The sequence below is a fragment of the Zootoca vivipara genome, chromosome 9 (genome assembly GCF_965207765.1).
Source record: "Zootoca vivipara chromosome 9, rZooViv2.hap1.1, whole genome shotgun sequence".
In the NCBI taxonomy this organism is placed as follows: domain Eukaryota; kingdom Metazoa; phylum Chordata; class Lepidosauria; order Squamata; family Lacertidae; genus Zootoca; species Zootoca vivipara.
Window position 1 is genome coordinate 69,863,751 of NC_142592.1, and position 25,135 is coordinate 69,888,885.

Genomic DNA, 25,135 nt, shown 5'->3' on the forward strand with positions numbered 1-25,135 from the left:
TGTGGGAGGGAGTTCCACAGTTTAACCATCCTCTGCGTGAAGAAGGACTTCCTTTTATGGGTTTGGAATTTTCCAACATTCAGCCTCATTGGAGGTTCACAAGTTCTGGTGTTGGGCGTTGGGCAGCAAAAGCCAAGCACCCCTATTTTTTTTCTACATCAGGAGGGAGAAAACATATTCACTCTCCACTTTCTCAATGCCTTGCATAATTTTACAAACTTCTATCTTTACCTTTCCTCTAAACCAGAAAGTCTCCCAAACGCGGCAAGCTGCCTGCTTGGTTCTTCCCCTTCTTGGAACATTGTCCTTGTGTGGCTTAGCTTCTGTTTGCCCATTGCTCTTCTCCTGGCTAACTTTGCCGGCCTTCCTCATCCCCCTTTGCTCCTCACAGAGGCTGTCACTCCTGGACAGGTGGTCAGTAGCAGAGCAAGGGGGGCTGGCCCTTGGGATCTGGCCTTGTTTACTCCATTCAAAGCTTTTTCTCTCCCCTCCCCGTTTCTTTTGCCTTGTGTCACCATCTGCTTCCTCTCACAAACAGAGCTGTTGCCCTACCAGAAAGTACAGGCAGCCAACCAGCTTGGCCATTGCTGCCTATGGTCTTTCGAGCCTCACTTAATTTAGCTTCATTCCACCAAGAACCTGGGCTGTCTCTTGTCAGATCAGGAATGCCCCTATGAGATTTAGCCGAAACCTTTTAGCTTCTACTTACAAGTGGGTGGGTGCCTCAGACATTATCTTTGTACTTTTCTGCAGGACATACCGCCAATTACAGTGTTAGATCGCGGGTGAAAAGCGCCCTTGTTTTTATATTAAAATTGCACCCCAACGGATTGCTTTCTTCGGTTATTAAAGTTAGCTTTACTCACTGCTCAGTGTGCATTGGGTGGGCACAGATTTCTCAGCATGGAGCGGGTGGGGGCGAGCGATAAGAGGCAACTCCAGTCCAACAGAGGCGGGCACAAACCGTGTAATTAACAGTTGAAGCTCTTGGGTGAAATAATGTAAAAACAGGTGAGTGAAAACAAGCCCTTTTCATCTCAGATGAGGAGATGGGGCATGGCAGGCCAGATACTGAGCTCTCGCTCCCCAAGCCCCACCCCCCAAGACCACTTTAGCTGGTGGGCAGGACTGTCTGCCTGTCGTTCTCCGTGACATCAGGGACAGATCCACACATTTAGAGTACATGTTGTTGTTGTTGTTGTTTAGTCGTTTAGTCGTGTCTAACTCTTCGTGACCCCATGGACCATCGCACGCCAGGCACTCCTGTCTTCCACTGCCTCCCGCAGTTTGGTCAAACTCATGTTGGTAGCTTCGAGAACACTGTCCAACCATCTTGTCCTCTGTCGTCCCCTTCTCCTAGTGCCCTCAATCTTTCCCAACATCAGGGTCTTTTCCAGGGAGTCTTCTCTTCTCATGAGGTGGCCAAAGTATTGGAGCCTCAGCTTCAGGATCTGACCTTCCAGTGAGCACTCAGGGCTGATTTCCTTCAGAATGGATAGGTTTGATCTTCTTGCAGTCCATGGGACTCTCAAGAGTCTCCTCCAGCACCATAATTCAAAAGCATCAATTCTTCGGCGATCAGCCTTCTTGATGGTCCAGCTCTCATGGCTTCCCCCAAAGAATCCTGGGAACTGTAGTTTAGCATGCACAGCTGCAATCGCCATCTCCCTTGACAAACTACAGTTCCCATGATTCTTTGGGTCAGAGCGACACAACTCCATTGGGAGGGCCTGTTGTCCTGGCATGTTCTTGCCCCCCCCCCCAGCTGAGACTGTTCTGCAGCTGTGTCTCATTGTAAACTCTATCTTACCCTTTGAATCAGATCTTATCAGATACACGGAAGATCCACAGAGGGATTTTACTTAATGATGCTTCAGTTCAACAAGTATATGGTCAGAATATGGGTCAAGCAAAAGTGTGGATGAGAGTCGCTGAGCTGGAGGAGAGGCAGCACACTTCTGTCCCTAAAATATAATATCTGAGCTTCTCCTTCTTTTTAAAATCTCTGTGTCATGAGATTTCTCCCCATCCCTGTGTGCCTTTATCCTTTGCCGAATGGCCTTTAGGAACATTCCCTTCAACCTTCCTTCTTGCTTACATCTCCTCATAACCCCTTTAGATCTAGTGAGCAGTTGCTCTCTCTGTTCTCACCAAATGTTACCAGGGAGACCTCGAGCTGAAGCCTCTTCCCTAACAACCCACGTTGCCTCCAGCAACCATCTCTGCCTTGGTCTCCAGCATCACCATCACAGAAAGCTGCCCTGCTCTCCCCTCGCAAGTGGGACTGCTCCTCTTTCCCTTGTTGCGACGCCAACCCCCTTTCACCCCTGAAAAAGAAATCCCCTATGTCTTCCCCTCCCTCTTCCCCAGATTTGAAGCTTGAGAAATTTCATGGAATCATAGAATTGTGGAGTCGGAAGGACTCCCCCAAGGACCCATCTGGTCCAAGGCAGGAATCACAGCTTAAGAATCACATCTTCCCTAAACTCTGCTGCTCTCTATAACCCTTTGCCTCAGAAGATTCAATGGTGGCTAGACAGACTTACCTAAGAGTTATTTGGCCACTGAGACCAGCCTGCCTGGATGGGTTCCCCTCCCTCATCCCATTCTTCCTTTCTCCAGACGGTTTGCCTGCTCTCTTAGCTTCTGTCATACGTCCCTTGTGCCATCGGCGACACACAAGGAAGCATCACATTCTTGCTAAGGATGGACTAGAACAGTCTTCCCCAACCTGGAGCCCTCCAGATGTTGCTAGGCTTCTGCCCCAGCCAGCATGACCATTGATCAAGGAGGATGTGAGCCATGGTCCACCAACATCTGGAGGTCACTGGGCTGGCAAAAGTTGGCACACGAGCTCATTGTTACCTGATCCGGCGGGCACATGTGTCCAGCCTATAACACTCGGCTAATTGTGTATTGACTCAATACAGTCTGCAACTGTGAGAATCGGATGCTGGACTGGATGAGCCCATGACCTGAAGGCTCAGGTGTTCTTATGAGGACTCGTTGCCCCCAGAATTTCTCCTCTAGCTCTTAATATTAAACGTTGAATGATGCGTTTCAGGGGGTTGGACTAGATGACCCTCAGGGTCCCTTCCAACTCTACAATTCTATGTGCCTTCAGCCTTTGTGGGCCAGGAGCCCAAAGCCAGCTGCTTTGGGAGGGGCAGACCCTGAAGGTCTCGGTACTTGCCAAAGCAAACTCATGCCCATGAGATTATAGCATGCTGAAAGCACCTGCACAGAGCCCCATTTAATGTTCCAAGACAGAGAAAAGATTCTGGGATCTGTGGCTCTCTTTGGTCAATAGGCAGCACAGCTGAACATGACAAGCTGGGCAAATGAGCCAGCCAAATTGTGAGCTTCTGTGCCAAACCTTTTACCCTTGCTGATGAAAGGCCCGTTGATTGCTCTGAAACCGAGGGAGCTTTTTAAATGGGCATGGGGCTTACAAAACCACCCTGAGCCTGGGATGAACGGGGAAGTGGGAGGGCAGAATGTCTTGAGCATCGCACCATTTGCCCCTTGGTGCCCACCTGGCACCAAAGCAGACTCCAGAGGGGTGCCAAGCCCCGAGTGTGGCACCGTCAGCATGGGTGTGCCAACACCACAGGCCAGGAGAAGACTTGGACGTTGTGGAAAAACTCACAAACACCAAGGGGGATTCCAAGCAGGGCTGCGGAGGGTTTCCTCCCTGCTACTTCTAAGAAATATGGCACGGTTACTCAAAACCACAGTGTTTTTCCACTGCTGCTCTCAACCTGAGCGTGCCGTACTTCACTTAAACAGTTAACGTACGTCTAAGAGCAATTTTTTGCCAGTGCCTTATGAGTGACTAATCTGCATTTATTTATTTTTAAACAAAGCAGATCTTCTCTAGCGGCTGCGTAGCAAAGCCAGAAGCACGATGCTCTAGGGAGGGCCCTGCCTCAGGCTGACCCAGGGAGGCTGGAATTGAGGCCAGGTGCAAAATCTGTGTCAGGAACCTAACTCGGAGCTGCCTCCCTTCACAGCCAGCAGCCTCCACATAATACCCTTTAGCCGTGATAGGACCTTCCTGCCTCTAGATTAACTCTTTTCGCTTCAGGTATGCCCCACTAGGCTCCGGACATTTTCTTCTTTCACGCTGCACGGGCATTCTTGGGCAACTGGGTGCCCTACAGATGTTTTCCCACCAGCTGTGCTTTCTTGGACTACAACTGCCATCATCTTTGGCAAAGTTGCGAGGGCATATGGCTGTTTTGCATGTTTTCAAATGTGCTCCGTTTTATTCTTAATCGCATTGTTTTATCGCTTTGGTATTTTAATGAGGAAAGGAGGACTTGCAACTTTAGCAGCCGTCTGGTCTGCACCTAAGTCTTTACTTGCAGCAGTCCTGGATTTTTATTTGGGGGAGGAGATGCATCGGACCCCGAGCTTGTGAAATGGCTAGAGAGAGGCAGTGTTGTGTAGTGGTTAGAGTGTCAGGCTAGCACCTGGCAGAGACTAGGGTTCAAATCCCCTCACTCAGCCATGAAGCTCACTGGGGTTACCTTAGGGGGCAGTTGTAATAAATAATAATAATAATAATAATAATAATAATAATAATAATAATAATATACTATTTATACCCCGCCCATCTGTGGCTTCCAGCAGAATATTAAAATACAATGATTCATCAAAGTTGCTACCTCTCAGCCAGTTCTTGGGGGGTGGAGGGGAGTATTCCTGTTCTTCCTTCCCAGTGTATGCATGTCACGGTCCGGTCGGCGGGCGGTTGAAGCCCTGACTGAGGACGTCAGGACCAGAGGCAAGATGGTGATGTAGAAGCAGGAACAGGTGCAGGGCTGAGGGTCCAGCAGCAGGCAGTCGCAGGGTCAAGGAGCAAGGCAGAGGCGGAGGTCTGGGAGTCAAGGAGCAAGTCCTTTGTCAACAACAAATGGTCACTATTTTTTTGTGTTGAATATATGCTATATGGTAATTTATGGACCTTATAGGTATCTCAAGCCATTTGCACATTTTGCCATGCAACCAGTCCATGGAGAATGTAGGCACCCTATATATATATAGAAAGGAGCAAAACAGGGATATTTTAGGGAGGAGGCGAGCAGGTGGGAACCATGACTTACATCATAGGAGCCAACCTTTAAATGGCTGCTGAAAATGTTTCTATTCTGTCAAGCTTATGCAGGCAGCAGTGGTGTAATGGTTAGAGTGTTGGACTATCCTCTGGGGGACCAGGGTTCAAATCTTCCCTCTGCCATGAAGCTCCCAGGATTGTTGCGTGGATTAAATGAGGAGTAGGTAGAACCACGAAACCACCTCGTGCTCCTTCAAGAAAAAGGTGGGATGCGAATGCAGGCAGTAAAATTCAGTAATAGTGGCACTGGCCTTGAAGATACAACAAACCTAGAAGCTAAGGGAACAACTACAATCCACAGAATCACATTTAATAGGAATGAATAAAATGTATACGGAATGCCTAGGGATGTATACGGAATGCCACAAACTAACAACGAAAAGTGAAGAAATTCAGTGGAGCAGCATGCCCATATAATAGGTTGTATGAAAAAGGATACTGAAAACCCAAATGCATTTTAACTCGTATAAGTCTTCATCAGTGGCCAAAAGTGCGTCAATAATACCACCATCTCCATCGAACTGCTTAAAAGTCGATACACCCAGGAATACTGCTTTTGCAGTGCATGAAAAATGGAATTAAAATTTATGTTTATACTTGAACACCCAAAACGACGACCCTTGGATAAAAGCAATCCAATGTGCAACCCAGTCGATGTCATAGGAGAATCTGATTGCAAGTTATCACTGGGAAAGGGCCAGTCTGCTACAGCTCTCGGTGAAGATCTTAACAGCAACAACAATAAAAACCAATGAAGAGAGAGAGAGAGAGAGAGAGAGAGAGAGAGAGAGAGAGAGAGAGAGAGAGAGAGATCTAAATTGAAACAAAGAGAGGATAAGGAAATGACACCTTGGTCTCATTTTCCAAGCAACACCCCCCAACCTGGGGTTATTGAAGAAACCTGCTCTCAAGTAAACCTTACCAATGCCACTCCTTTCAAAACCGGCTGCCACCCAAAATACAAACGTGGAGCTAGAATGACTTTGCAAAATCTACTTGCTTGAGATTCATGGAAGGGGTTGTCTGGCTTCCGGAGCACCAAGCTGGGGGGGCACCACCTTCCTCCTCCCCTCTTCAGTCTGCCATCTTCTTCCTCTTTCCCCTGCAGCTGGGGGTGGGGGGTGGGGGGGGGTGGAGAGACTCCATTAGCATTCAGATGGTGTTCTGCCTGCCCTTCTTGCACTTCGTCTGCTGCTCCTCCTCACCTAGCATGACTATGCATAGAAGGGCAAGAAGCTGGAGGAGGAGGACTGGCAGGCTTTGGGGGCTTGCTGGCAGTGGGACAACCCCCCCCCCCCAAATAATCCCTCAGTTTCCAAGAGAGAGGCAGTAGTGTGGGCTCAGCCTTGCTTGGAAATTCCACCTCTTAGCAACTCCCCATCCTCCTCTCGGATACCTGGGGGCTAAACTCTGCATATCCTCAGAGATGGTTATTTATATCTCTTCCACGGGACACGGGTGGCGCTGTGGTCTAAACCACTGAGCCTCTTGGGCCTGCTGATTGGAAGGTCGGCAGTTCGATTCCCCACGATGGAGTGAGCTCCCGTTGCTCTGTCCCAGTTCCTGCCAACCTAGCAGTTCGAAAGCACGCCAGTGCAAGTAGATAAATAGGTACCGCTGTGGCGGGAAGGTAAACAGCATTTCCATGCGCTCTGGTTTCCGTCACGGTGTCCCATTGTGGCAGAAGCGGTTTAGTCCTGCTGGCCACATGACCAGGAAAGCTGTCTGTGGATAAACGCTGGCTCCCTCAGCCTGAAAACGAGAAGAGTGCCACAACCCCATAGTCACCTTGACTGGACTTAACCGTCCAGGGGTCCTTTATCTTTACCTTTTTTATATATCTCTACATGGCATGACAGTGGAACAAACTCCCTCGGAAATTGGTGTGCTCTCCTTTAGTAGCTTTTTTTACCTGGGTCCTCTCCCCCCCCCACTTTGAAGATGTGGACAACCATTGCCCGCCTCCGGTCTTCAGGGATCTCACCTGTTCTCCAAGAATTATAGAATCATAGAGTTGGAAGAGACCACAAGGGCCATCCAGTCCAACCCCCTGCCAAGCAGGAAACACCATCAAAGCATTCTTGACATATGCCTGTCAAGCCTCTGCTTAAAGACCTCCAAAGAAGGAGACTCCACCACACTCCTTGATAGGAAATTCCACTCCCGAACAGCTCTTACTGTCAGGAAGTTCTTCCTAATGTTCAGGTAGAATCTTCTTTCTTGAAGTTTGAATCCATTGCTCTGTGTCCGCTTCTCTGGAGCAGCAGAAAACAATCTTTCGCCCTCCTCCATATGACATCCTTTCATATATTTGAACATGGCTATCATATCACCCCTTAACCTTCTCTTCTCCAGGCTAAACATACCCAGCTCCCTAAGCCATTCCTCATAAGGCATCGTTTCCAGGCCTTTGACCATTTTGGTTGCCCTCCTCTGGACACGTTCCAGCTTGTCAGTATCCTTCTTGAACTGTGGTGCCCAGAACTGGACACAGTACTCCAGGTGAGGTCTGACCAGAGCAGAATACAGTGGTACTATTACTTCCCTTGATCTAGAGCAGGCATGTCAAACCTGCGGCCCTCCAGATGTTTTGGACTACAATTCCCATCTTCCCCAACCACTGGTCCTGCTAGCTAGGGATCATGGGAGTTGTAGGCCAAAACATCTGGAGGGCCACAGGTTTGACATGCCTGATCTAGAGGCTATACTCCTATTGATGCAGCCCAGAATTGCATTGGCTTTTTGAGCTGCTGCATCACACTGTTGACTCATGTCAAGTTTGTGGTCTACCAAGACTCCTAGATCCTTTTCACATATACTGCTCTCTCCTTTCATTTATTTTTATGCCCAAGTGGAGTACTTTACATTCCTCCTTGTTAAAATTCATCTTGTTTGCTTCTCAAAGACTTCTCAAAGATTATAGACAGAGGCTCTGAGATTACATCCGCAAGCTCCTTTAGTAGCCTTGGGTGCAGCTCATCAGGCCTTGGATATTTGAATTCCTTTAAAGTAGCTAGGTGCTCCCTTACCACATTTTTTCCCCTATCTTGGGCTGCAGCTGCCTCCTTACATCATTTATTCTGTTATCACCAGGTTGGGCATCGCTTTCCTTTTGTGTGAAGACAAGAGGCAAAGTTGTCACCCAGTAACATTTTCCAGTCTTCTCCATTGCAGAGGACCTACTGCCACTTGCTTGTTCTTCCTCTTGCTTCGAACGTAGCTGGAGAAACCTTTAGTATTATTTCTAACCTCTCTTGCAAGGGCTTGCCAAGGGCTGTAAAAAGAGAAGGTGCATTGCAGGAATCCGTCCTCCTCTGGGCATTTCAGGGAGGAGACAGTGGTTGATTTCAACCAGACAGAGATTTGTGGGGCTTAAGTTTTCATGGAAAACCCTCCTTCATTTCCCGGGAGGCTCCCTTCACCCAGCTGTGTGTCAAACAGTCGATATTTCTGAAACCTTGGAGAGCTGCTACTGCCAGCCAGTGCAGACTGTATGGAGCTAGGTGGAGCAGTGGTCTGACTCAGTAGCAGGCAGCTCCCTCTGTTGCAAATTACTGGAGAGGGAAGGACACACTTGTGGGTGCTTGCCCCTCCATCACTGTGTTGCCGCTTGTTTGGTTCCATCTCTGAAGCTGGGAGCCCATAAAGGGTCAAGGTGGGCACTGGGAAGGGGGGCCAAGAGGTAGCACTTGGGCAGAGCCATAGCCTTCCTGTCATGCATCCCAGAAAGGGGGCTGTCCAGCATTCTGCTCTCTAACTCTGCCACCTGCCCAAAACGGCTTGTTGCTATTGTTTTGTTTTGTTTAGTTGTTTAGTTGTGTCCGACTCTTCGTGACCCCATGGACCATAGCACGCCAGGCACTCCTGTCTTCCACTGCCTCCCGCAGTTTAGTCAAACTCATGTTCGTAGCTTCTATGACACTGTCCAACCATCTTGTCCTCTGTCGTCCCCTTCTCCTAGTGCCCTCCATCTTTCCCAACATCAGGGTCTTTTCCAGGGAGTCTTCTCTTCTCATGAGGTGGCCAAAGTATTGGAGCCTCAGCTTCATGATCTGTCCTTCCAGTGAGCACTCAGGGCTGATTTCCTTCAGAATTGAGAGGTTTGATCTTCTTGCAGTCCATGGGACTCTCAAGAGTCTCCTCCAGCACCATAATTCAAAAGCATCCATTCTTCGGCGATCAGCCTTCTTTATGGTGCAGCTCTCACTTCCATACATCACTACTGGGAAAACCATAGCTTTAACTATATGGACCTTTGTCGGCAAGGTGATGTCTCTGCTTTTTAAGATGCTGTCTAGGTTGGTCATTGCTTTTCTCCCAAGAAGCAAGCGTCTTTTAATTTCGTGACTGCTGTCACCATCTGCAGTGATCATGGAGCCCAAGAAAGTAAAATCTCTCATTTGTTTGTTGCTATTATTCCATCTCATTCACACACGCACACACACATTTCAGTTTTTTCATATATCATTTACATTCAAATAATATCAATTTTATACACTTATAGGATTCCTTGAATCCTTAGACCTCCCTCTGTCCACCATGGTTTCCATTGCAAATCTTTTCCTGCTGCATCTTATAACATTTATCCAAATTTTTGTTTATATCCTATTTAAACCATAAAATTCATAAAAGTGTTATATCAGTCCTGTTAACGTTTTTAACCTTTTAAAGTGCTAAGGTAACCTATAAACTTTATCCATTCTTTAATAGATTTCTTGTCTTCTTGGTTTTTGATTCTCCTGGTCAATTTAGCCATTTCAACATAGTCCATCATCTTGAGTATTCATTCTTCTCCGGTTTGAACTTTGTCTTCCTTCCATCTCTGGGGGGAAAGCATCCTCACAGCTGTCGTCACACGCATAAAAAGTCCCTTGGTATTTTTTCAATTCATTATATATCATTTCCTAGAATGCTTTTGTTCTTTTGCACAGCCACCACATGTGGCAGAAAGTGCCTTCTTTCTCTTTACATTTCCAACAGATATTGGTAGCAGTTCTATACTGTACTGCTTTTTGCTAACCTAGTAGGAGTTAGATACCAACTGTACATCATTTTCATATATGGTAGTTCTCTTTCAATGTACAACATGCTGTTATTACATCTCTATCCCACGTTTTGTCCAAAAAACTCTTCTGCTCCTCATTTAATCCCCACAATGACCCTATGAGGAAGGCTCAGCTGAGAGGCAGTGACTGGCCTATGGTCACCCCCAGGGAGTTTTGTGGCCAAGTGGGGATTTGAACCCTGGTCTCCTGGGTCCTGTTCCGACATGATAACCACTACACGACGCTGCGTCTAACTGTCCTCTTAGTCTAAATCCTTTTTCTTGGGCATAGAGGGCAGGAAGTGAGAAGGAATTAGGCAGGAAAGGGCTTGGGGGGGGGAGCTGAGGAGGCAGCAAAGGGAGATGTGTTGGGGGGAGGGGTTGGAGTCTGTGCGCTCCTACCAACCTGGGAGTCTTGCTCTCTGGCTTGGAGGAGCTTCCTTTTAGCCAAAATACTGTGTTGCTGTAGGTGGGCATCCTTTCCTGATTTATGATGTTAGCTGCCCCCTGATCCTGGCTCCGGGCGGGGAGGGCAGGGTACAGATAAAAAATTATGATGATGATGATGATACATTTATGCATAATATTTATAATATTTAATAACTTTAAAGATGTGTCCCCCCTTCCTTGATTTCCATAACAATTATTATTAAAATCACTCTGCACATCCTTGACCTTTACTGCCACTTCACCTTTTTCTGTGTCCTGAGGAGGCTTTGAGGAGGCCTTGGGTCGTGGTGGGGAATGATAAAATTATCAGGAATAACCTGGGGGGGGGACATGGAGGAGAGAACCAAGGAGGGGGCTTCCATGGGGCGGAATCCACCTCCCCGCCCCCTAGCCGCCGCTTCTGTCTTGCGGAGATGGGCGCTCATCCGCCTCCAGCACCAGCAGGAATCCAACAGGTGCCAGCTGCTCCCGTTGCCAGGAGAGAAAGCTCCACCTGTTGAAAGCCTGCCTGCTGCGTTCCTTTTTCAAGACGGCAACCTTTCCCTCCTTTTTCCTTTCCCTGCTAAGAACCCGTGCAGCCCTGGTCGTGCCGGGGAGGGGAGGGGTGGAGAAGGAGGTGGAGAAGGAGGGTCTTCGGTGGGCAAAGGAGGCCGGCCGCGTCCAGCCGCAGACACTCAAGAGCAGCTCCAGAGAGCCTGGGAAGGGCGAGCCAGGCAGGCAAGGAAGGGGGGGGTGAGACGAAGGGTGCAGGAGTACCAGCTTGGGCCCGTGGCCGTGGGTGCAAGGGGTCGTGGGTGCCACGCAGCGTGCATGGCCCTGGCTCCGAAATTTGTGGGTGCCCGGCCGCTTCATGGGGGATTTTGTGGGTCCCAGGGAGTTGGCACCTATGGAAGGGATGGTCTGCACGATGCCAACGCTTCTCCCGGGGTTGCCAGCTTCGTTCAGCTGGGCGGCGAGGTCCTGGAGGGAGAGGACATTTGTGTTCAAAGCCCCATTGCCTTGGGAGCGCGGCGGGCAGAAGGCAGCGCAAACGCTGGCGCCTTCTTCCTGCCTTGCCGGGGGTTGGACTAGATGACCCGGCGGGGTCCGTCGCCACGCTCCGCTCGCTCCTCCGATTCCCGTCGGCAGGCAGGGAGGGGTCCGGCCCGGGTGGGTCCCCGCCTCCCGCCGGAGGAAGAGGAGGAGCCGCTTGGTGGCACCTGCAGCAGCCAGGCAGCCAGGCAGCAGCCGCAGCATCAGCACCAGGCTCCGCTGGAGCCGGCCGGGGTTTGGCGGTCGCCGAGCCGCCCCGTCGCCGTCGTTGCCATGTGGCGGCGGGAGGCGCAGCGGCGGGCGCGGCGCGGAGGCGGCAGCGGGCGGCGGGCGCCGTCGGCGGACGAGCTGAGCTGAGCCGAGCCGAGCCGAGCCGAGCCGGGCGAAGCGAAGCAGGGGCCGTCGCGGGGCGCGGGGCCGGCCGAGCCATGGCGCTGCCCTGGGCGGAGGCGGCGGAGCGCGGAGGCGGACGCAGCGCCCGGCCGCAGCCTCGCTGGCCCGGCGGCGCCCCGGGCGGACGACGAGCGGCGGGCCCCGGCTCCTCGTGGCGGCGGCCCCGGCGGAGGCTGGCGGCGCCGCTGCCCGGGATGCGCCGCTGAGCCCCGACGAGCCCGCTCCTCCCCTCCCCTCGCTGGCTCGCCGAGCCCTCCCTCTGCGCTCCTCCTGCCTTCTTCCCGGGCGGGCCCCGATCCAAGGAGGGCTCCCTCGGGGCGGCCATGGCGCTCCCGCAGCAGCAGCAGCAGCAGACGCCGCCACCGCCGGGCAACACCACCGTAACGTATATTTTCGTTTACAGCCCCAGCGGGAGCGGCAGCGGGCCGGGGGGCGCGCCGGGGGCCGGTCCGGGAGTGGAGCCCACCCCGCACGCCGCGCCGGCCCCGCTGCGTGGGCCCAAGAGGAAGCTGTACAGCGCCGTGCCCGGCCGCAAGTTCATCGCCGTCAAGAGCCACACGCCGCAGGGCGAGGGCGAGATCCAGCTCAACCGAGGAGAAGCCGTCAAGGGTGAGTGCCAGAGGGGGGGGGCGGTTCGGGGGCACGTGGGAGGATGAGGGGGCAGTTGGACACGCCTCCTTCATTGGGTGGGTGGGGGGAGCTGGGAAGATGTGCGGCCCACCCACCCACTCATCGGTACCCAGCGGTACCCAGTTTGCTGGAGCATCCTTAGATTGACTTGGCACTGGCAGATAACTTTTGGTAAAGTAGGTGGGTGGGTATGGCAAGCCCAGCCAGGCAGGGTCACCCAGAAGAGATGCTGCAAATAATGTGCATTGGGAAGTAGGGGCAATGGGTTCAAGGGAGTGGGCAGGGGATTCTTCTGGGTGGGTGGGGGGAAGGGTTCGGCCTGGGTGATCGGGGAGCATTGGTGTTTAGAGTGGACTCTGGCTCAGAGGGTCTTCCTGGACCCAACAGCAGCCAGGCAGGTGTCTCTGAAAGATGGGTAGGTGGGGGCACCCAAAGTCCTTTCTCTCTGCGCCCCCCACCCCGGGATATACTGTGGGTCCACCTGCCAGGTTCTAGAGGTGGTTATTGTGGGCCACGCTGACCTTCCCGGGAGATGGCGAAAGAGGTCTTGTTTTCCTTCGGCCACTGCTGGCCCAGATGCATCTTCCGGGCAAAGGATGGTCAGATCTTGCCATTGAGATTTGCTTGGTGCTTGACTTTCTCCCCGCGGTGTGGGGAGGGGGTGGTGGTGGGAGAGAGATTTATTGCAAATAGGAGAATTGCCCTTACCTCTGCTGCGTACTCATTAAAAAGGTGCCACTGTGAATGGCTGGCAAATGGATCGTGTCTCTGGCCAGATGGATGAAGCTCCAGGGTTCATTTTAGGAGGTCGTGGGCGCCCTGACTGCACCTGCCATCAATTTCTGTTGTCGCTTTGAGCGGATAAGGAGCAGCACTCCTTCCATTTGTGGGTGCAAGTAACCGGGGGGGGGTGTGTGTGTCTGAGCACAACTTCTGTGCTCATGCAGTGCAACAGATGGGTGAAGAGCTGGCAACTCTTCTGGGCTCCTGCAGCAGGCGGGTGTCATGCACTCAGCAGAACTGCCGCATCTGGGTTTCGTGTGAGTTGCCTGGTTCACCTCCCCCAGTCCCTGGGGAAGTGTGCTTGTGAGGGCCTCGGTTGCAGCTCACTATTCTGTTGCGAGTTCCTGGTGCAAAGACAAGAATGCACTCCCTAAGCTACCATTTTTTAGTGGAGATGCCGTATCTTGCCTGCCTGCCGGTTGAAATTGTGACATGTGAAGCAGCTCTTCTGGTTGGAAGGAAAACAGCAAGTGGTTTCTTAGAGCGTGGAGCCAGAACGCTCTATGCCTGAACTGTTCCTGACATCAGATGGCTATTCCTTGCAAACGTCCAAGGAAACGGGAATCTGCAGCTTCCCTCGCTGGGTATCTACTCCTGCTGCTGCTGAACTGCACTAGTTTCCAAGCTGTTTTAACCCTCAGGACCGTAACCCAGTTCAGCCTTGGGACTAACTAAACCTGCTTAAGAAGACCTTTGCAAAACTTAGCACCCAGGGGCCCTTGAAACAATTTTTTTTAAAGGACTGGTTGATCTCCATGGTGTGCCTGCGCCTTTACTTAGATACACCTCTGATCTACCGTCTTGTCTTCTGAATGCTGCCATTTTGGGTTCTCCTCTGCCAGGTGGTAAAGAGTTAATTGGTCAGGGCATTACTCCCAAGCCTTGGGGGCTGCCCAGTCCACCCTTCTGAACTGGAGACTCAGTGCCAAGCTGGGCATGATGCTTGTCGTACCGTTTGCCTTTGCTTGGCTGTTTTTAGGAGCAGATAGTTGGTGAAGAAGAGAGCTGGCATGGGCCCATAGCATGGCACAGGGGAGCATTGATCCTTTGCTTCTGCTGTAGTCAGAATCGGAACCAGACCCCCACCCACCTTCCCCAAACACCTGCTGGGAAAACTTCCTTGCCACAGTCAGAGCCTTCCTCCCATTGCTTGCAGCAGGTGCTTCTGCCATGGATTGGCAAGCATCAAATGTCATGCCTGGCTCGGTCCTCGCTTTGCCCTCCATGCCCACTGCTTGCGGTGGCTGTTGTTACCAGGGCACTGATGAGCATCTTGAGCTGCAGAGAAAAGTGGGGATAGCGAGCTGTGATGTAGTAGCTCATGGCTTAACCTCCTTATGAAACTCAGAGGAGCTCCACTGGGTGGGCCCAGAGGCCAGTTCTTCACGGTGGCCAAACCGGCGCGTCTGCAAAGCAGGCAAGCAGGACCTGAGCGCGGCAGAACTTTCCTCATTGGTGAGCTCCAATAAATGGTATTCAGAGATATCCTACCTCAGGCAGTGGAGAGTAGGACACAGCCATTGTGGCTGGACCATCCCTGAGGAATGAAGGTGCAAGAGAGCAGAACATTTGCAGAATCAGGGAGAAGGACTTGGCACAGTAAAAAAATTAACCCAGCTGGGGAAGAGTCGGGATGGTGAGCAAGTCTAAAGACCTTTCTGGCTGATGGCTTCAAAGTCATTCTAGCTGGGTCAGGGGTTACCGTACATGGAATTCGGTCAGTGGCACAGAGGAGAGAGTACAGGCACAGCTTTTTTAAATTATGTTTGTGGCCACTGTGTCACAAGAACGAAGGCACAACAAAGTTGGCTTTTTAAATAAACTAAGGAGTTGGGATGCACGTGGTGCTGTGGGTTAAACCACAGAGCCTAGGGCTTGCCGATCAGAAGGTCAGCGGTTCGAATCCCCGTGACGGGGTGAGCTCCCATTGCTCGGTCCCAGCTCCTGCCAACCTAGCAGTTCGAAAGCACGTCAAAATGCAAGTAGATGAATAGGTACCGCTCCAGCGGGAAGGTAAACGGTGTTTCCGTGCGCTGCTCTGGTTCGGCAGAAGTGGCTTTGTCATGCTGGCCACATGACCTGGAAGCTGTATGCCAGCTCCCTTGGCCAATAATGCGAGATGAGCGCCACAACCCCAGAGTCGTCTGTGACTGGACCTAATGGTCAGTGGTCCCTTTACCTTTAAGGAGTTGCTGAGAAATTCTGCAGGACAAATGGTCTGACTGTACAAGGAAGCATCTTGAGTTCACTTATGTTTGGGCTACTCCTGCATACCCTGTTTCTCCTAAAATAAGACATACCCATAAAATAAGTCGTAGCAGGATTTCTAAGCATTTGCACAATATAAGCCATACCCCGAAAATAAGACATAGTGATAGGCGCAGTTCTGGAGGGCGCCAAGGAAGAGGTGAGGTTGGACATGCTATAAAAATAAGACATCCCCTGAAAATAAGCCACTGTGTGTGTGTTTTTGAGGAAAAATAAATATAAGACAGTGTCTTATTTTTGGAGAAACAGGTGTATATAAAATCCAGCAAATATTCTTATTGAAATTTTGCATATCTTCTGATTTTGAAGCTTTTGTTTGTTTGGAGGCACCTATAGAAAATGGGATGGGGGTGTTGTTGTTATGATTTATCTAGAAAATATCAATTTATTCTATAATCTGCCTTTCAGCCAGAATATTCTCAAAGCAGAGCAAGGATAAAACGCCTGTCTAATAAAACAATGAGCTAATCACAATGAGAAACAGCCAAAAACAAAAACAAAAATCCAGCAGGAGAAATTAAAATAGCACCACAGAGAACTAAACCTACTCAGGTTAGAAGCCTACCTGCAAATTAAAAAGACTTAATTACACACACCTAAATTGACTAAGCTCTCGAGTGTGAACCTAGGGAAGGGTTAATGTTTACCACGTGGTCACCACCCTAATTTCTTCCCGGGATTTGCATCTCCAAATAATTGATACTGTTTCCAGAGTTGCATGGATATGTTATTCTGCAGAATTCTGAGACTTGATTCTGACCATTCTGCATGTGCATAATTTGTATTTCCCTGCCCCACGCAAGTAAGACTCTGGGACATGTGGCTGAAAGGTCCCATTTTTTTGCCAGGAGATTGTTCCAGATGACTTCTGGTCCCTTTGCATGAAGACAAAAATTCAGAGCAGCATGCTGCAGCCCGTGGGACCCAGGTGGCGCTGTGGTTAAACCACAGAGCCTAGGGCTTGCTGATCAGAAGGTCGGTGGTTCGAATCCCTGCGACGGGGTGAGCTCCCGTTGCCCGGTCCCAGCTCCTGCCAACCTAGCAGTTCGAAAGCACGTCAAAGTGCAAGTACATAAATAGGAACCGCTACAGCGGGAAGGTAAACGGCATTTCCATGTGCTGCTCTGGTTTGCCAGAAGTGGCTTTGTCATGCTGGCCACATGACCTGGAAGCTATACGCCGGCTCCCTCAGCCAATAATGCGAGATGAGCGCCCAACCCCAGAGTTGGTCACGACTGGACCTAATGGTCAGGGGTCCCTTTACCTTTACCTTTTTAAGCTGCAGCCCAGCCTGGAAAAGGGGGCAACTGAGCCAAGCCAAGACCAGAGCTACCGTGCAGACAAACCTTTGGAGATGGTGAAATGGGTTCGGGGGCTGGTTAGTAGAAGACCAAGCAAGCGCTGTAGCGCAGAGGTGGGGGGCTATCTGTGGTCCTCCAGATGTGGCTGTACTCCAGCTCCCATCAAGGATGGTCCATGTGCCAGGATGATGGGAGCCCCCTCCCCAGGTTCCCCTGCCCTACCCCACACCAAAATTCATGTTATGGAAGGAGGACAGTGTTTGTATGATGGCTTTGTGAATTCCGCATGCGGATCAGGCTTCGCTGGAGCTGTTGCCGGGAAGGACTTGTGTCTCACTGCCATGGTTACGGAGAAAGCTCTCTTCAGAGCATTGTGTGGTGCGGGTGGCCTGTCAAAGGGTGTAAGAGGAATGGAGAGGATTGCACAAGATGGGTTTTTTGCACCACCTGCCTTGAACGATCCAGGTGCATCCCAAAAACAAAACTCCAAAGAGGACCGTCCTTTCCAATCTGAAATTGCAGCCTCACCTAGAAACCTTGCCTTTAAATCTGTTGGTCCCACTGCTGATATGACCACAAATTCCTTTCCAGAAGCAGTCTGGTATATGTCAAGGTGGTGTTCATGTTGTGTGTGTTGCCCCTGGAAAGGATAACTCCTGTTCTTCACCAGCCTTCTGATTTCACTCGTTGGCTAAAATCACTGAAAGGCAGAAGCAGCCAGGCTAGCTCATCTCACAAAAATTTCTTAGGAGGATGCCTGCACATTTTGCTTTGTAACTTTCTTTCTAAGAGGGCTAGATGCTTTTTTTAAAAAAATCTTTTTTTAGACAAAGTAATGATCATAAATACATAAGAATAAAAATCTGCACCCTACCATGGAGACCATTCCATTGTAACTATCCAACCTCCCAAAATTCCAACACCTCTTGCGATGGTTAGACCCCTTTCCGTTTTAACAGTACAAATTCTACAAACACCTTCCAGACCTCCTCAAAATCATTTCTCCTGCATATTCCCTGCCTTACCTTCATTTGATGCTTTTCTTACAAAAAATGAAAGTTCTGAGCCTGGGGTCCCCAATGAAGGTCTTTATGGGCACCGGGTTGGCAAGCCCAGTTTTAAGAGGAAGCGCTGCCAGAGATTGAACCTGGGACCTTCTTCTGAACTATGCTCCCAATCCTCCTGCCCTTTGACCTTCCCACGAGCTTCTTCCCCAGTTCCCCATAACTCTTGGCATTTTCCTTCCCTTTCAGCCCCTGCTCCTCCTCCAGAGTTTATGCCTTCTGCTACGCCGCTCTGGTTCCTGATGGGCCTCTTCTGCACACTCCTTTTGAGGAGTTTTCTGCTGCCAAAGTGCTACTGTCCTCCCAGTGGCCTTTTGTGTTGCTTTCTGCCATGGCGGAAAGGGGCCTGCCCAACCAAAGCCCCATTGCCACCCCCTTCCCTGCCTATGGGCAGCCCTCGTTGGGCGTTCCTCATAACCTTTGCGAGAGGCCCAATCCTGCTTCTAAAGCCTGCTTGAGCCCATTGAAAATGAGAGGCTGCCTGCATCGCTCTGTCTGTGTCGCCCCCTCCTCCCCTCCTTGGCTTCAGAGGCAACATATGGCAGAATTGGCACCAGGCTTTCCAACCTCTTGCAGCCAGCCAGCCAAGCTGCATGGACCAACCGTGTCTCTTGAGAGCCCCACGTGTTGCTCCTGCTGCTAAACTGGGGAAGTAGGAAGCTGCCTTGTGCTCAGGCTGCTACTGTGCAATAATAGTTGTGCTTCCTTAATCTCAGGGTTGTGTGTCTGAGCCCCACACTGTTCAAAAGATCCCTGCATTGCAGGGGGTTTGTACTGGATGGCCCTTGGGGGTCCCTTCCAACTCTACAATCCTATGTTTCCATTATTCTAATATGCACCCAGAGCATATCCAATGTAAACCAGCGAAAAGACCCACAAATATGTTATCTGTACTGTACTCCAAAAAAGGACAACAGACAACAATCCGGCAGAAGGACCAGTTTCACATGCCTTTTCCTGCCTTGTGAAGGACCGTGGTTTCTGTCGAAAAGACCAGTCTGCGTCTTGAAAAGAAGAGCTTCTCAACAAAAAGAAAACGGCTCTCCTGAAAGACTTCTTATCAGCTGCAGATGCATAAAGGGAATAAGAAGGATGTTGACAAGCTAGAAGGTGTGCAGAGGAGGGCGACCAAGATGATCAAGGATCTGGAAACTAAGCTGATGAAGAACGGTTAAAGGAGCTGGGTATGTTTAGCCTGGAGAAGAGGAGGCTGTGAGCAGACAGGAGAGCCATCTTCAAGTATCTCAAAGGCTGGCACATGGAAGATGGAGCTAGCTTTTTTCCTGCTGGTCTAGGGGTAGCCCCTGAACCAATGGACTCAAGTTACAAGGAAGGAGATGGCAATTAAACACCAGGAAAAACTTCCTGATGGAAAGAGCTACTGGACAGTGAATTGGACTCTCTCAGGAAGTGGTGGAATCTCCTTCCTTGGAGGTTGTTGAGCAGAGATTGGACGGCCACCTATATTCCTGCACTGCAGGGGGTTGGACTAGATGACCCTTGAGGTCCCTTCCCACTCTACAATTCTATGATTCTTTGAATTGTTTGGACACATTCCCCCAAAGAAGATGGTTGAGAAAAAGTTGCTCACGGACTCTGAACTAAACAGAACATACAGTGGTACCTTGGTTTACTAACTTAATCCGTTCCAACTAAGTCCGTTCTTAAACTGAAACTGTTCTTAAACCAAGGCGTGCTTTCCCTAATGAGGCCTCCCGCTGCCGGTGCCCTTCCACCATTCAGATTCCGTTCTTAGACCGAGGTAAAGTTCTCAAACCGGGACATTACTTCTGGTTTTGCAGAGTTTGCAAACCGAATTGTTCTTAAACAGGACTGTTCTTAAATCAAAGTACGACTGTATTTGAAAAAGACGTAATGGTCAAAACAGATCCACAGCTAGATGTTCCTTAGTATTATTGTTCATATCATTCACTGTCCTTTTTCGGAGTTTCACATTTGTGCTTCTTCTTGCTGGTCGTGTTTTGTATCCTGCAGCAGTCACTGACACCCCCCCCCCCCAGGTAATGATGATGATGGTAACATTTATTGATAAGATGCTGCCCACCTGACTGGGTCGCCCCAGCCACTCTGGGTGGCTTCCAACAAATGAAGACATCTAAGTGGAGACTTTGTACGTATGGCGTTTCTTCATGATGCGCCCGACCTCAGGTGGCATCTGGAAAGAAAGGAGGCAGCACAAGGGTGATGTTGCCCACACTCTGAATGCAGGCCCTGCCCACGTGGTTTTTGAGGTCGCTTCTGTTGGATTTTGCACTCTGCTGCGGAGAAGGCCCCTCCCTGCTTCCGCTCATTCCCCAAGGATGGTGGCTGGGAAGTTTTTGCCACAGGCAGAAATGCAAAGAAAAAGGACCTGGGGGGGGCACCTGAGCTTGGGGAAAGAAAATTGGCAAGAGGGAGGTGGAGAGACCTGGGTAGGTAGGCAGTCTTCAGGCCAGCTAAACAAGGTGAGGGTAGCTGATGGATTTCAAACCCTCGGTGAGTTAGGGTCTTCTCCTCATGTGAAGTCAGGCTATGGCGAATTTAGTGGACCAGACCAAGGGTCAATGGTCAAGAAAGCGGTTTCTGCAAATTCTGTAGAGGGAAGTGAGGGGCAGATGGGCCCATTTCGGAGAAGGAAAACTCTGATCCGAAACCTCCGCTGCTTCGTGGGATATCTTTCGGAGAAGAAAAGGCTGAGGAGGAAGCCCTACACCAATCCAGAGTGAAGTCCCTAAGACGGTTGGCTGGCGCCTTGCATGCCTCCTTCCGTCAACTCCTGCAGCCAAGCTGGTGCCAATCGTCTTGCTCTGCTTTCCTTTGGGCCACATCCGTGAGGTCGAGAAGAGGGTCTTGTCATCTGAGCAGCCCATCACCTCCAGAGACATTGCCCAGCCTTGTGACACGGGTGTTAGTTACAGCTAAGATTTCAATAGCCCAGCCATGAAAAACCTTGAAAAATCTAAATCTAAATTTGCCTCTGTGGCCTAAGACCTTACAGACTTTGGCTTTTTTGGGGGGGGGGAGAATCACACATGGGGGGGGCGGGCGGGATCCAGAACACTTTTATGTCATGTCACCTGGTGAGATTTTATTACTTAAATGCTCAGCATTCACCAAGCACACCAGCTGGGGAAATACGGGTGTTTTGTGTCGCCATTCCTTTCTCTTATCTCACTTGCTTTGTTATGTGTTATGACACCATGGCCTGCTGCCACACTTTTTTTTAAGACCCCCAAAAATAAGTTTCAGGAGAGATGGTGCCCACTCCGAATCGAAGGTGGTGCAGTTGATGGGTTTTTCCCCCGCTGCAGGTGGAGTTGATTTCCCAGGAAGGCTGTGGGAGCCTCTTTGCTGAATGTTTGATTTGTGGGTGCCTTTGTGGGACACATGCGACTTTGGTGCCACCAGGAGAACGTCGGGTTCAAAACAGTCTTCCTCAACCTGGCGCTCTCTAGGTGTTCTGGACCAGGACTGCCACCAGCCACAGCATTCCATAGCTGTGGTTTCCTGGGGCTGATGAGAGTTGTAGTTCAATCATCTGTAGTTCAATCCTTCTTCTTTGGAGGTCTTTAAGCGGAGGCTTGACAGCCATCTGTCAGGAATGCTTTGATGGTGTTTCCTGCTTGGCGGGGGGTTGGACTGGATGGTCCTTGTGGTCCCTTCCAACTCTGATTCTATGATTCTATGATCTGGAGGAAAGCCTGGTACAAGGGGCTGCCAATTCTGAACAGAAGCTGAGTTGCGGGTGCTCCAAGACCTCCTGAACTATAGCCCCTTTGCTTGAAGACAGTCTGCTAGTGCAGAATGCAGTTTCTAGGGTGCTATGCGGGGCAGCCCATTGGGACCCTGTGCCAACAGTCCCCAAAGCTCTTCACCAGCATCCATTGAGCCACTGGGCCCATTTCAGGGTGATTACCATAGTGTACAAAGGCTGTAACAGCTTGGGGGCCAAGCACCTCTCTCAAGATCAGCCTTCAGTGATTGGCAGGAGAGGTCCTCTTGGCGCTGCCGCCTCTGGGTTGGTGCTGACGCATGGCGGGGCCTTCTCAGTGGCAGCCCCCCCCCTTGTGGTATGCCCTGTCTCAGGAGGTACAAGAGTTGTGCTTCAGCCTGGCATTGGATGGCCGGAAGATCCCCTTCATGGCAACCTTGAAGTTATTAGCCGTGGGGATGTAGGACTGTTTTTGAAATTTTATCAGATTGTTCTTAAGGTTTTAAAATGCATTGTTTTTTTCATTTTTTAGAAAACCTTTCTTATTTCTCTGCTTTGTTTGCTTGCCGCCCTGGGCTCTTTTGGGAGGATCAGAATCGAACAGAGGGAAGGAGCCAGGGACTCAGGGGCCTGGGGGCAGGAGCAGAATTAATGAGAAGAAGGGGGTGGCAGGAGGGCCTTTTCCTTATCAACCTAGTTAAACCTCAAGGGGGGTTGGGGGAGGGCTGGGGGGGTCAGCCATATCTGTGTGGGTGGTGCAGAGGCTGAATTTCCCCCGGGACTGGCTGGCCAGGCCAGAGGTTGCTCTGTTTTGTGACCGTTTTCTGTCTCTGACCATCTGCTTTGTCGCCAGCTGGACGCTCTCCCCCATCTCTCTCTCTGCTTTCTCATCCTCATCCATGCTCTTCTCTAGACGAATCGCCTCATCAGCTGGGTAACTATGGCTTTCCTCATCCTCCTCTCTTTCCTCCTCCTCGATCACCCCCACCCCTTTTGCCTCGTCCTGTCTCTTGTCACCTGTTGGCGTCTTTGGGGGGCTGGGTGGGGGGTAGCAGGCTGCTTGGGGTTCCACACACCTTTGCCTCCCTCCCTTGATGCCTCCTTGTTCCTAGCAGACTGTAGCTAGCAGGGTGGGTGGGAAAGAAGAGGGTGCAAAGAGTCGGTCTCCAGCAGGGATTTTGGGGTGATGTGATGCCCTGATGCCATTTGAAGAGCAGAGGAAAGCAGAAGAGGCCTGTCCTGTCCAGCCCTCTGTACCCCACATAGTGGGGTTTTAAGGATGTGTGCATTCCTCGACAAAGGAATGCAAGTCCCAGCCATAGCTAACCTGAGTGCTGAGTTCTGATTTCAGTCTGTTGCAAAGTTCGGTTGGCATTGACCTGTTCCATCAGCCGGCAGGAAGACGGCCACTAGTTAAGCATTCCTGGGCAGACTCTAGTCCCCGAGAGGTCTGGAGGTGGCATTGGGGCTGCCCTCCAGGTGGCATCAGGGCTGCTTCCGCTCCAAATGTGGCAACCAGAATATGCTATGCAGATGTTGCTTCGCTGCCTTTTTCCTTGCAGTGGGTGGCAGAGAGGGGAGGGATGGTGTGGGGTCCTGGCAGTGGTGCTGAGAGCCTGGGAAAGGAGGAGTTTGGAGGCCGGTGGATTTGCCCCTCCTGGGCCACCTGTTTTTCTCTTAGCTCTTCCATATCCTGCTCTGAGTCTGCCCGCTCTCCATGCCAGAGTTTGGCCACCATTTGTGCTTGGAATGAGAGGAGGGGTGTTAGACCCCCAAAGTGGCGCTCTCTCTGTGTATGTATTGAGCTGGTGCTCATGGTAGTAACATAAAAGCACGCGGGTCTCTGGGAGCAAGATCCTTTAGTGGCTACAGGTAAGTGTGGTTGAAAAGGTGCGTTTGGGGGAAACTGGCAAGCATATTGCCTATCTGTATGCAATGTGGGTTGCTTCGCTGCGAGGCTCCTTTGCATAACCTATGAAAAGATGCAGAATTGTTTTGGAAATCTCATGCCGAGGACAGAGGGCGAGGTGTTTCCATACCATCGCGATTGGGTGTGCAAACACTCTGTAGGTGTCTCCTGGGATTTACTGCGCCATGGGGCTGGGGGGGGTCTCTCCTCCGCCCTCCATCTGGCAGTGTTGCTCACCTGAAGTCCTGCTTCATCTCATCCCCCACTGAAGCTGCCACCTTCTTGGACCTTCTTGGACCTGAACTGGCCTCCCGGCAGCAGGCCTTCCCCCTTCCTTCCAGGATGGACCTGTTTTATTTTGCTGGGATATTTAACCTAGGATGGCAGTGGCATTTAACCTATGGAACTCCTCGCCTGTTGACACCAGGAGGGCACCTTCCATGTTCTCTCTCTCTCTCTCTCTCTCTCTCTCTCTCTCTCTCTCTCTCTCTCTTTTACGCATGCTCAAAACACTTTTGCTTAGAGGAGTCCGTCCAGACATGTAGAGAATGAATGTGTGTTTCAATCTGCCTTTACAGTGGAACCTTGGTTTTCAAATGTAATCCGTTCCGGAAGACCGTTCAAGTTCTGAAAACCGAAAACTCAATACGGAAGCCTCAATAGTGTGGTGTAGTGGTTAAGAGCGGTAGACTTGTAATCTGGGGAACGGGGTTTGCATCTCCGCTCCTCCTCATGCAGCTGCTGGGTGACCTTGGGCTAGTCACACTTCTTTGAAGTCTCTCAGCCCCACCCACCTCACAGAGTGTTTGTTGTGGGGGAGGAAGGGAAAGGAGAATGTTAGCCGCTTTGAAACTCCTTAGGGTAGTGATAAAGCGGGATATCAAATCCAAACTACTACTACTCTTCTTCTTCTTCTTCTTCTTCTTCTTCTTCTTCTTCTTCTTCTTCTTCTTCTTCTTCTTCTTCTTCTTCTTCTTCTTCCTCTTCTTTACAATAGGGAAACACAAAATGGAAGCTGCACGGCATGTTCGATATTCAAAAAGTGTTCAAAACCCAAAGCATTTACTTCCGGGTTTACGGCATTCAAGTTCTGAAACGTTCGTCAAAGGAGACGTTCGAACACTTAGGTTCCGCTGTATTGTTGATTTTATGTTTCGAATGATTCAAAGAGTTATTTTAAGTGTTAATTTTAACTGATAATCCTATTGCTTTATTCTCTTGGTAAACCACTTTGAATTTTTTTTTAAAAAAACAATCTTATCAAACAAGCAAGCAAGCAAGCAAACAAACAAACAAACAAACAAACAAACAAACCTGCCCTAGCCCTCTCCCTGCCTTGATTCTGCTTATAACCTGCAATTAAACAATGCATTTATTTATTTTTTGGTGATGCCACAAGGAACGCCTGGTGTTGGCCTAGAGAATTTCCA

General features: G+C 50.5%; 1 protein-coding gene across 7 annotated transcripts in view; it reads left to right on the top strand.

The window, feature by feature from the left end:
* The window catches only part of SHANK3 (SH3 and multiple ankyrin repeat domains 3), a 419,062-nt gene that overhangs the window by 227,976 nt on the left and 165,951 nt on the right, over positions 1-25,135 (top strand). For all 7 annotated transcript variants that reach the window (XM_088676559.1, XM_060279323.2, XM_088676556.1 and 4 more), the window contains one exon: positions 12,442-12,647. In XM_088676559.1, coding sequence (XP_088532685.1) covers positions 12,442-12,647 — 206 coding nt within the window. The remainder of the gene's footprint in view (positions 1-12,441; positions 12,648-25,135) is intronic.